Source organism: Alosa pseudoharengus, unplaced genomic scaffold, assembly GCF_046254945.1.
Source record: "Alosa pseudoharengus isolate Yale_2024_CS ecotype anadromous, Long Island Sound unplaced genomic scaffold, YU_APseudo_1.1 YU_APseudo_1.1_scf_12, whole genome shotgun sequence".
NCBI lineage: Eukaryota > Metazoa > Chordata > Actinopteri > Clupeiformes > Clupeidae > Alosa > Alosa pseudoharengus.
In genome coordinates, this window is record NW_027468587.1 from 5,800,416 (window position 1) to 5,812,621 (window position 12,206).

The window sequence follows — 12,206 nt, forward strand, 5'->3', positions numbered from 1 at the left end:
CAGAGTTCAGTCCGTAAGATATAGTTGTGTTGCAAACGTGTGCCTATATATATATATATATATATATATATTAATGCAGTTTCAAAAGTGACATTTTGCTTTATTTATACTTATATTCTTATATTATATTCAATACCTTTCGTTCTTTATAAATGCATATATATTTTAATCTGAGCTGCTTCTGTCCATTTTATTTGTGAAATAACACATGGTCACTTAGCAACAGAATCCCAGTCACATTAAATGGGAATACCAAAGACAGGGCCATCAGGTTTCAGTTTACGGCATTTAGCCACATGTCGAATCCCTTTCCTCAGGCACTCCTTGATCTCTGAGTTTTTGAGAGGTCCTGTTAGAGTAAGAAAATATTGAATAATATAAGAGATGTAACTAAAACTTAAAACATTCTGTAACAACTAGTTCTTACAGGACACACATTTGATAATAAATTAATCATAGGGCAAACTATACTTACTTCGGTTACTTTTACGAGTTGACTTAGGGGGTGACTGACAAGGACAGCTCAGGTTCACCAAGTCATTCCTCTGCCCTGATGGATACATGACATGTCACAAAAAATTATAGAGACCAAAGACTTACCACAGACAACTTTGTTTACAAATGCTGGAATCTCATATTTTTGGAGCAATGCATTGGATCGCGTGATCCTCGCACACTACAGCATGCATCTACATTACAACATTTCTGTCAGGCATTATTAGGTCACTTCAGTTTCAAATAAAAAATACTGTTTAAAATACTGTATCATTTGTTTCATCAAAGTAATTGTTACAGGAAGGATAAACATTTACAAAAAAAACAACAACAAAGTAATATGTTTTATTCAATCACTGTATGCTATACTCACTGATGCAGTTGCATGAGTGTCCACGAGACTTTGCACCTCCACCACTGATTTCCACCATAGCCTCAGAACCCTCAGATCTGGATGCTTAGGCAAGAGACAAACAAATCCCAATACACACATCATATCTAAGTATTTCAGTAATCGATCTTTTCTTTTGGTTCCATCCTCCAAGCCTTATTTATCACTAGAAAACTGCAGATTTGGCGCGTTTCCCAAAACCATAGTTGCTAAGTAAGTTAGCAACTTTGTTGGTTGCAATGCAATTTCCCATTGCCAACCAACTAAGTTGCTAACAGGTTAGCAACTATGGTTTTGAGAAATGCACCCCTGAACAGTAGTGAGTTACTTACTGTCAGACTGTCCTACTGCAGACGTGTCACCTTGCACCCTGGTCTCAAACCCTGGGAATCCATAACAAAAAACAATAATAATGTATTGACACACATATACATGAGTATAGTTTTACTTTTAAAAACTTTGTAAAACATGCCATTACAAATGTAGCAACTTTGTATTGTTATATACAGCATGTAAGACATGTATACAAACTACTTGCAGAAATAATAATTTACTATAAAGCAGAATCATGTCAAGGCAAATGCCAGCATTGAAATGGGTACCTTGAGTCTGTTCCAGGGTCATCAGCAGCACAGACAGGAGCACCACTAACATTCCTTGTTTCATTTTGATGTTCAGGTGGATAAATGTCCAATCAACAATAATCAGAGTATGAGCAGTATTCAGTTTATAACGTGTCAGGCCAGACACACAGAGATGGTGCAGATTCTGGTTAGCAACTGCCACCAGTGGAATTTACTGGGGAGTTTTATAGGAGACTTATGATAGACATGCTTCATTGGCCAAATCGAGCCCCGCTCAGACTTGCTCCCTAGTATCCCCAACTTGACGTGACTATCTGCTCTTTGCTGAGATGATGAATGATGTAGGCATAGAGGAGAATAAGATTTCAGTGAGATCAGCCTCTATCCTCTATCTAGCAAAGCTAAAGTGTTGTCACCCGCATCAGAGCAATGGAGAAATCTCCTGGCAATCCCCATCTCCTCGTCCTCCAACAGCTCCGTCACGGTATGAGGACATGATAGAAAACACAAATACTCCTGCCGCAGGTGTGGCCTCTCTGGGTCATCTAGTTCCACAGTGTGCTGCAGACTGCTGCAGGCATGTTGAGTTATGCCAGTTGTTGGACAAGTTGCTGCTCAAATTTGAACAGAAACAACAGTGATCGAGTTTAGTAGCCATGGCCATGACTTGTTTTTTCTCATGGTTAAATTGTAGTTATGTAATGTTTTAAAATAGCTTATGCTGGAAAACACTTAAAATATTATTTATTAAATGACCGTTTTATGCACAAATATACATTTTGTCATTTTGACACACATCTTCTCTCATCTACACGACAATGAATCATCAACTAAAAGACGCAAACGACCAAAAGACTTACCTTTACTTTTGTTTTATCTTTTTATCTTTATCTCTAATACTCAACCGCTATTATGTACCGTATTGTGTACCGTAATTTTCCAACTATTAGCCGCGGTTTATACATTCATTTTGCAAAATGTTTTCAGTGAGGTTAATACACGGGGGCAATTAATATGGTATTAATACAGTTTTGTTTTTTTAACTTGCATAAAACAGTCCTGCGGTTTATACACAATGTGGCTACTACACAGGAAATTACTGTATTAGAAATGAATATACCTTCTCTAAATTCTACTTTTTAATCTTGAGCTCAATAATTTTCATTACTGATAAATGTTAATTTATGAATACATGACAATAAAACTTGAACTTTATTGAATGAGATATATTGTATATTTATGAGTACATAATGCATGTCTCAGTGTATTCAAAAAGAATAAAGAATCTTAAACATTTAGTCACTGAAAAAGTGTCTGTGTGGTCCAGATAGAGGTCTGCCTTTGACCTGGCATTAAATATCACCAGACCTTCACGTCTGTCAAGACTTGGCATGACGGCTGCTCGCCTGCATATCCTGTCTTATTTTGCCATGGATCATCTTAATGTCATCTTTGCTGCATGTAAAAAGCTTAGGAAGCTTTGTTGCCAGCAATCTGTCTTGGGAAGAAGTCAGCATTACTGTTTTTGATGTCCTGCTAAATACCGGTGTGAACAGAGCATGTCCACTCATCCTCTTAGTCCTCCAGTCGAGTGTTTCAGATTTTCATCAGGCGACGTCTTCTGGGAATCATTGTTATTGTTCTCAGGATCATTTTTCATGAACAGGGAGATAAACAACTTTTGTTTTCCTATAAAATAATCTCAGGGGTAACTGAGCGCTCCTTCAGGTCATTTCGACTATAAATCAAGTTTGTATAGCTATTTTCACTCCGTAGTTGTTTCACAATGTTTCTACATTAATGTCACCTACACTATTTGACCCTTCCGTTGGTCAGTGGTCACATTCATTAGCGTATTTCATTGCTACATTATCAGTGAAAATATCTGTAAACATCTACATACTTTCAGGCTCCTGTCTGTTCATGTTTTTTTATTCCATCTCAATCTCTGATTGCCATTGTCCTGATATTTTGCCAATGTTTACATTTATGCCAATGCAGGATGTCGCTTCGCCATGGTAGCAATGTGGGCATGTTCCCTGACAAAGTCAGATACACAAAGATCTGAAAAGAGCAGTAAGTGATGCAAATACATGCAACTGTGGATTCTAACTGGCTCAGACAGGGTTGTGTGCAAGCCATTGGAATAAACCATCAAAAGATCATCGGTGTAAAAAGCTGACCTACTGTACTTTAAGCTGTTCTCTTTCTAAACTACTCTTGTACAGGCTCCTGAGACTAAGGTCATGTGAACTAGCAGTGAATATTTGGGGTTGCAGTGAAGAGTTGGTTTTTGTATATTGTATTGAGTCAGTGGCAAGAGTTGTTTTTTGTATATTGTATTGAGTTCAGCAATGATACAGTTGAAAAATGACAACAAAACAGTAACAAAAACAAAACAACTTGGTCCAAACAAAACCAGCGAATGCCAGCAAAGCAAAAGCATATTCACAACATCACCATCATTGTGTGACTGCAAACAACCTCTCTGGTGAGCGAGATAGCTTATGTGCTTTAAAGGATTTGGTGCTGTGTCAAAAGCAAGCTTCCAGTGAGGCAGTCCCTTTAAGGATTGTTTAACAGTCCTCAGGAACTAAAAGATTTGGGAAGTCAGAGACAAGGTCATTAGGTGTCTGTTAGTCTGAGTCCAGTCAGTTCAAATCTAACCATTTGATTTATGAGCAGGCCTTCAGCTCACTAGGACAGGGTGAGCAGGCCTTCAGCTCACTAGGACAGGGTGGATGCCTTTGGTGAGACACATGGTGACATGTTCCTAACAAATAATAGCCACATTTGTGGTGCGAGCCAAATGAGTTATGTATTCACAAATGGCATGGCTCATTGGCCTAAAATCCACAAGGTGCTGATACATACTGATATGACCGCTGGTTTTAGGCCTTAGACTGCAACAGCAAATGCAGTGTAGGATTTCATCAAGCAACAAAATAAATTCACTGAGACAATTTTACACAGTATGCAGCCTGAATAATTCTATCTAGTTTTTGAACAGATAACATGACATTACAGACCTCAAGTAGGCTTTAGTAGGCACAGCTATTAGAGGGTATAAGGGGGTCATAAGGGCATGTTAGAGCTTGCATTTGCAACCAGGTGAGCAGGTGGAGGTGGGCTGCTGCTCAGGACACCTGGTTCTCGGCCGGCTGGTCCAGCAGGGCCTTGATGCGATCATGGAGAGGTTCGCACACCTTCTGGTAGGCTGGTGGCGTCAGGTGCAGGTAGTCGTACAGGTCCTGGTGCCAGATGGTGCCGTCGGAGTGCACAAAGCCGGGGTCCACGTTCAGGAAGGAGGCGTGCGGGAGGGCGGCCACCTCAGCCTGCACCAGCTCGTTCACCTCGGCGTTGCGCTCCCGCAGTGGGTTAGGGTTCTTGCCACGGGGCAGCAAGCCCTGTTGGGCACAGAGGTTCAAATCACGAGAACAACATGGACTTGGAGAGGTGAAACTTCTACCTGTACACATGCTCCTCTCTTCTCAGTGTAAAGATAATAATACTGTACCTCTAGTGCCAACTCCCAAATTAAACTAACATGTTTTGTATCTTCTCCCAGAGGTTTGCCTTAAGCATGATATTACACACCCTCCATACTTCCATATCTCTGCTTTGCGCAGTGGCCACATTACCACCTCAAACGTGCATTAACCTTTTGATACCTGAACGCCTTAGCATCCATTAGGTGGGGATCACATCAGCCAGTGGCAGCGGCAAACGTAACGCAACGCTCAGACCATAATACATTTTATCTCGTTCCTAAGCAACACAAACGTTTTGTCAATTGAATACACTCGCGTTGCGCTTTTGAAAGTTGAACCAAGTTCAACGCTCAGCTTGTTCAACACCAGCATTGCCACCGTTCCGCTGCCGAAACCATAGAGAACAATAGGAAACCTGCCACTTGCCGCTGGCTAATGTGATCCCCGCCTTATCCCTTACATATGTCTTCAGCTTGGTAGGATGGTGACAGTGCAAACAGAATACTCACCAGCACAAGAGTATGAGCATGAGGGAGTTTCTGGTTGATCAACTTCACAATTTCCATGATGCCATCACAGATCTGATGTGGGCTGTTACCATGATTATTTGTCCCTACCCATAATACCACAACCTAAAGGACATTAAGGGAGAGAAATGATGAGGGAATGTTAGGAATTGCCAACCAACATTGTATAGATATAAACAGTGTCATGAGCCATGACAGGCCGTCACAACAGATAAACAGGAAATGATTTTCTAATGTTGGAAATTCTTTTACAACAGGATAGCCGATGAGGTCAAATATTAACAACCTCTTTGTCAAGAATCAAACGCCACAACATTAATTGGCTTCACAGTATGAAATTCAGTAAGTAACACGATACACACAGCAGATCATTATGCTAATGTCTACCTTTGGACTGATATGATCCAGTTCACCATTGCAGAGTCTCCACAGTACATGTTGTGTAGCATCCCCACCAATTCCAAAATTTAAGGCATGGAGTGGGGAAAACAGTTTCCTCCAGATCTAACAACAATTCAGAAAATTGAGTCCATTTAGATAGATAGATAGATAGATAGATAGATAGATACTTTATTGATCCCTAGGGGAAATTCAAGGTCTCAGCAGCATACATACAACACAAACACATTCTTTAACATCAGAAAGAGATAACACATTTGAATACAGGAAGATAGTATACATTCTGTGCCTGCGATCTAACAGTGCCACCCTACAGACGCGCGTGGCATTATGTGGCATCTAATGTAATCACCTCAAATTCATGCAAGAGCTGTACAAGGGAGTCTCCCACAAAGAGAACATCAGGCTCCTTCCCTTTGCTGTCTGACACGAAGCGGTTGTGCTATGAAAGTGAGGACAAAAACTGTGTTACGACGGGCAGAGTAAAGAAAGTTGCATCGTGTCATGATCATGTAAAGTGTAGTCAGTGAAAAGCGACAGTGACCGTGAAACACACCATGCACATCCAGCGTCCATCCCCTTGGATATCTTGACATGGGGTGGGAGTTGCAGCGGGGTTGTCATCAGAGCTCATTGCCCTGTCATTGGACATGGGTTGTCTTTTAATACAAGGTTAATTTTTATTAGCATACACCTCTGAACACATGGGCAACTAATTGTATTGATTTTCTTATGACACTAAAAACGGAAATACACAGTGGTAATAGCTCTAAAACTGATAGCACTAATGTTAGCGAGAATAATGTTAGCTTCGAAACGTGCTTTCCTGTTTCAGGCGTTACAACACACGTACGCCTGCAGCTGCTTCTTCACATAGCTCGTATCTATTCGACAACAACTGCCTGCGATGATTAATTCGTTGTATTATGATGAAGATAAAATCTCAATCAAAACCATATGCCAAACCTTTGAGTGGGACAGGATGCTTCCTCCAAGTTGACTGCAACAAATTTAATTCCTGGATGTCACCATTTCTTCACGATAGGTGGTTGTATAAGAATGCAACAGCCAGCACTAGAACTAAAACACAAACATAAACTTAATTTTAACGTAGAAATAAAATAAGCTAAGATTTTACCGACTTAATAGTATATTTCTGTATTTATAGCCATCCTAAGAAGTAAAATTTGATTACACTGTGCAATGGAACTGCCTCGTAATGGACTCTTCCGTTTATCATGAGTGCGGAAGAGATGCGCTGGCTTGTTGATACCGCTGATACTCCTACAAATCACAGGAGAGATGAGGAAGATTACCAACCAAAAGATTTTACAGCTACAATTTCTCTCAAACATGCTGAACCTGAAAGTGATTTTTTTTCATGCCAATATCCAGATTTTTACATTCGTTTTTGTTTTTTTATTCCAATAAAAATGAATGTTCTTAGCAACGTGATCGATTGTTTCATTTTTTCTCAGTAATTGTTGTAACATTATAAACCAGCTGTGGTTAGATGTAGCCTATTATTCTTATTATTTTTTTTTTTAATTATTATTATTATTATTATTAGGCCCTATTTGTTTTTGTTTACGGACTTGCAGAACAACCTTTGCTGAAGTGAGGTTAGTGAGGTTAGTGCCAGAGCTAATATTGCCAGGCAACAGTTCCTATTTCAAATGTAAATAATAATAGAATGCGGCATTACACAGTAACGAGTGAAGCAAACATTTATTTCACCTGTTTATTGGAGCTCCGCAGAGACACACTAGAGAGACAGCTGGCTAGCTAATTAATCAGTGGTAAGACATGACTTGAACACTAGCTATCCATACACAGAAAAGGAAGGACATCTCATTTCTGCATATAGATATTAGCACACTTCTGCTTGCTAACTGATTAGTAAAGTTATTTATTGTTAAAAGTGTCAAACTGACAATTGATCAACATGGCAGGTAGGCTATGTCGCAATCAAATATAAAATACATATAGTAAGTTAAGCCAAACGTTAGAGATAGCAAACCAACTGCCATGCCGTCATATACCGTTAAGTTGCTTAATTGCCAATCATGATAAACATTTGTCCTAGTTAGCTAACGTTAACAGTTATTATATCGATAACGTTATTGTTAACATGTGTCTAGTGTTAGCATAGTTTTCTGGTGCACCTTGACACTTGCTAACAAGTGAAATGTAGATATGTCCGTTTATGGTCTCGCTATGGACTGGTAATTATTATTTTGGTGCAGAAGTAACGTTAACGCTCATTTGCCTTGAATAAGCTGGCATTATTCCCTGGTAGGTTGGATAGTATATAATACTAATAGGCTAATTAGCTGATGTGATGGTAGGATAATACGCATGTTATTAATCATGTCGTTAACTACCCGACTGCACAACAGACTATACTCAGTCCCACCCATAGTACTACTTATTTATTTACAAAGGTACATACTCTATACTTATACATAGCTTTATCCTACTGCTCTTCATACTATTCTTACTGCTCTGTTTTTATTCCTTATATGTTAGTGAGTGTTGTAGGCTACTTTGAGAGCAACTAGATTAACGGGAGTCAAATTGCTTGTTTGTTTATGCAAACCTGGCCAATAAGCTTTTTTCTGATTCTGATTACAACAGAAAATCTAACTGATTTGAATTATGTTAGGCAGTTAGCTTTTACAAGTCCTCTTGGATTTTCTCCTGCAATGCCAGAAAACGTGTTGAAGAATGTGAGCATTAAGACCATATTTTCTCTGTTTTTATTTCCACAGATTAATTTGAAATTCCAATAAAGCTGATTATGAGTCAACAGAACGTCAAGGGTAGACCACTTACAGATAAAAGAAATGTGCTAGGTGTTTTTACAAAACACTACAAATCTCAAAATATGACCCTTGTACCTACTAACAATGCTACTGCTTGCTGCTCGTCTTGTAGTCATGCAGATGGACCAGGCCGACCAATGCACAGTAATGTAGTGTCTTCCAAGGGGAAACGGCTGAAGACTCGTAAGGAAAGAGACCATAAAAGGCAGGGATGTGGTGGGCAAAAACATAAATCTCACTCTCATACTAAGCAGAGCTGCAGAGGAAAGGAGCAATGTCAAGGATCCTATCAACCACAATCTCACTCGCACAATTGTGAGAAATTTGCAAAAGCGTTTGGCCCTAAGGAGCCTTCTTTTATCACAGAGCGCCGTCTCCTTGGGCACCAAGGCTTGTTCAATCATGAAGTGAAGTCATTTGACATTGAACGTCTACTGAGTGAAGAAAGGAGAGCAGAGAGATCGAAAAAGCAAGTGATCCATACAAAGAAAAGTCTTTTTTCACCCACTCCATCTCTCACACAAAATTCAGGTGATGACAAGAAATGCCCCCCAAGCTGTAAAGATGAGGTGTCCGGCAAGTGCAGCAGACAGGGAGTTTCACCTGAGACTGAGAGTCAAACATGTTTACAAAGTTATGATAGAGGAGACAGTGATACAAACAAACAGGGATCAGGACCCTCGCCTTGCCAGAGAAAAACCGATGGTATGGATCTGTCACCATCTGAAAGCAATTCCGTCATTGTTCTGTCTTCAACTCCCAAAAGCACTGTGTCAAATAATGTGCCACAGTCAACTCCAAGGATTTCAGTGGAAGAGCACAACTCCCCAAAGGTGCAGTGTGCAGGGAGTCCCATTCAGACAGTGTTTTCTAACACAAATGCTCAGCATTTAGAGTGCACACCTACACACATAAAACCCCCAGTGCCTTACCCTAAGGAGCAAAAGCCCAGTAAACCCCCCGAATCACCTGCAGCTAAAGATGTAACCAGTGCAAGTCTGGATCAGAAGGGTAAGAGTGGCATTGAGAGGGCACAGGTGAAGGCAAAAATAGCCAGGCACTTAATTAGTGTTGTTGCTGACCGCCTATGCCAGTCTCTGGATCGTCCACTATTGCTGCGCCACCATCTGTTGGCAGAGAGCAGGGCCACCCTTCTGCATGTACTGCAGGAAAGGCATGGAGCTGTGCTCCAGCAGAATCTGCTGAAGCTACACACAGTGCTAGGTCTTGGACAGAGTCAGGTGGACAGCGGACGTGGCCCTGGGGTGCACAATAAAACCCCGAAGGACAAATGGACAGGTATCAAATACTAAAATACACAGTGGCTGCACATTTTATATATGAATAACAGAGATGTACACACCTTTAGGAGTAAGATGTCATGCATATTACAGTTAATCCAAGCATTTTACCACAATGGAGAGACCTCAGTACTTGTACTAGGCAATTGGCATATCAATGTATATGTTGGCTATTAATATGATTGAGGTTTATTAGAGTTGTTGCTGTGGTATACTGCGGTATTTGCTCTGTCTCTCTTTTCCTGTCAATAAGATATCTCCTCTTCTCCTCTGTGTAGCAGCCGTTAATGTCGTGCATGACAGTGACTCAGGGCCAAACTCTGGGCGGCAGTCATGGCTGGGCTCTCAGCAGAGGCCCACCAACAAACGGAGGAGGAAGCAGAAGTGTCCCCAGAGACGGACGCCACCCAGTCCTTCGCCTCCACAGGGACTTCTCAGTGAAGGCACTGGCCAGAGGAACTCACAGGTGAATATGCCTCCTCAAATCGCTCAGATTTATGTGTCAGTAGTGTGAAAATAGTTCATTAATACAATAGTTACTAAGCTAACTAGTACATTTGAATTTGGGGGATTAGGAGAAGCTTTGAGAGGGGGTGACATTTTGTGTGTGTGTGTGTGTGTATTTGTCTGTGTGTGTGTGTGTGTTATTATTATAATTATTATTAGTAGTAGAAGTATTCACGGACAGACTGGCAGCAATAACAATTCTTGTCCAGCGCCCCCCATTGGCAAATTTGACACACTAACCGATCCATTAAACATTAAGTCGGCTATGATAAGTAGGCTATTGTTAGTGTTATGATGTAGGCAGATGAACATCAGACACTGACCGTTTTGGCTCCCAGGTGCTGGCGATGAAAAAGATGAAAAAAATGGAGATCATGGCACACTGGTCTGAGAGTGAACCTGAAGAAGCTGTCGGTCGCTCCTACTATACAATTCAAAATATGAGAGCAGTGTGCGGTGATCTCCATTTTTAAAAAAATCATTCTTTAAGAGTTAACCTCCCCATCCTCTATCCTTTCCCTGTATATTCATTTGCTTGATATGTATCTTGGAGCCTATCAGACACATTTGGTCTATCTTAAATGATTATGAAACATGGCTATGTTGTATGCTATGGGCTATGTTGTATCATTAAATTCAGAATCAATATTCTATTAGGCAAATATATGATGTATAATGCAACACATTTGAAGCCTGATCATATGCATTGATTGATGTGTTGTGCTATGTTTGACTTAAAGGTTGTATCAGCGATAGCGGGGTAACGTCACTTCTGTTGATGTTCAAACAAAACAGAGAGCTAGCTCGCTACTCCCTCCCCCTCCCTCCCGCGCAATTGAAACTCTCCTAAACGCGCATCTTGTCGGTTATTGGTTGAAACACTTTATTTTGCCTTTGAGTGGTTGCCAACACTTGTTCGTAGCAATTGTTTTTGTGTACAAATCTCGGAGCCTAGGCTGCCTACAGAGACGCGATTTTTTGACGGCCTGCTTATGGGCCAGGCAGCTAGCAGATCGTTAGGAAAGATTAGATAAAAGTACTCATTTATGTTTGGGCCTTTTTTGGGCCTGAAATCGCTGATACAACCTTTAAAAGCAACATACAATAGTGCCCCAGACAGTTTGTTGTGACACACATTGTAGTAATGCGACTATTTAACATTAGGCCTGCAAAGACCATGCAGACAGTTCATTGTGGGGAAAAATAGAGGAAGCTTGCAGCCCATGGTGCAGAAAAATAGTGCTAGGACGCATCAGAATGTGAGCTGATAGCTGGTAGTTCATTGACTTAGTTTACAGCACCTAGCACAGCACTTCACTTGCTCCCAGCTCTTATTCTGATGCATCATTCTAGCGCTCCTTTCCCAGGGCTGGATACTTTTCAGTTCTAATTCAGCTGCAATGTCAATACTCTCATTGGTACTATTGCATGACACACACACACACATCAGTCGTGTCACTGCATCTGTAGAATATTATCTGTCTTGGAACAAACGATTGCCCTTGGAAGACCACCAATCGGGAAAATGACTGATTACCAGTCCACGCGTCTTATTATGACCGCCAGTGAAGCAGCGGTCATATAGGTTTAGTCAGATGTTTTTGTCTTCTGGGATTTTTTTTTTTCTTCAGTGATTTTTTGTCAACGATTCCCGGGACACTGAAAGACCGGGATGCACGAAACTTG

The 12,206-nt window shown here is 40.7% G+C and overlaps 2 protein-coding genes across 3 annotated transcripts; one reads left to right on the forward strand and one right to left on the reverse strand.

Annotated features, from left to right (window-relative positions):
* Nucleotides 1–176: 176 nt before the first annotated feature.
* Nucleotides 177–8,810, reverse strand: pafah1b3 (platelet-activating factor acetylhydrolase, isoform Ib, gamma subunit). 2 transcript variants are annotated; one of them, XM_076279868.1, is made up of 12 exons: nucleotides 8,792–8,810; nucleotides 7,083–7,171; nucleotides 6,854–6,967; nucleotides 6,444–6,525; nucleotides 6,240–6,329; nucleotides 5,876–5,992; nucleotides 5,471–5,593; nucleotides 1,489–4,877; nucleotides 1,219–1,269; nucleotides 869–952; nucleotides 476–550; nucleotides 177–349 (listed from the first exon to the last, which is right to left on the reverse strand). In XM_076279868.1, the coding sequence occupies exons 4-8, from the start codon at nucleotides 6,519–6,521 to the stop codon at nucleotides 4,608–4,610; spliced, it is 678 nt and encodes a 225-aa protein (XP_076135983.1). In that variant the 5' UTR covers nucleotides 6,522–6,525; nucleotides 6,854–6,967; nucleotides 7,083–7,171; nucleotides 8,792–8,810; the 3' UTR covers nucleotides 177–349; nucleotides 476–550; nucleotides 869–952; nucleotides 1,219–1,269; nucleotides 1,489–4,607. The 2 variants fall into 2 exon arrangements, with proteins under 2 accessions (XP_076135983.1, XP_076135982.1); XM_076279867.1 differs by having other exon boundaries at nucleotides 6,444–6,546.
* On the forward strand, nucleotides 8,725–11,316 carry prr19 (proline rich 19). Its single transcript, XM_076279866.1, has one exon. It carries the CDS (start codon nucleotides 8,775–8,777, stop codon nucleotides 10,023–10,025), a length of 1,251 nt encoding a protein of 416 aa, XP_076135981.1. The 5' UTR covers nucleotides 8,725–8,774; the 3' UTR covers nucleotides 10,026–11,316.
* The last annotated feature ends 890 nt before the right edge of the window (nucleotides 11,317–12,206 follow it).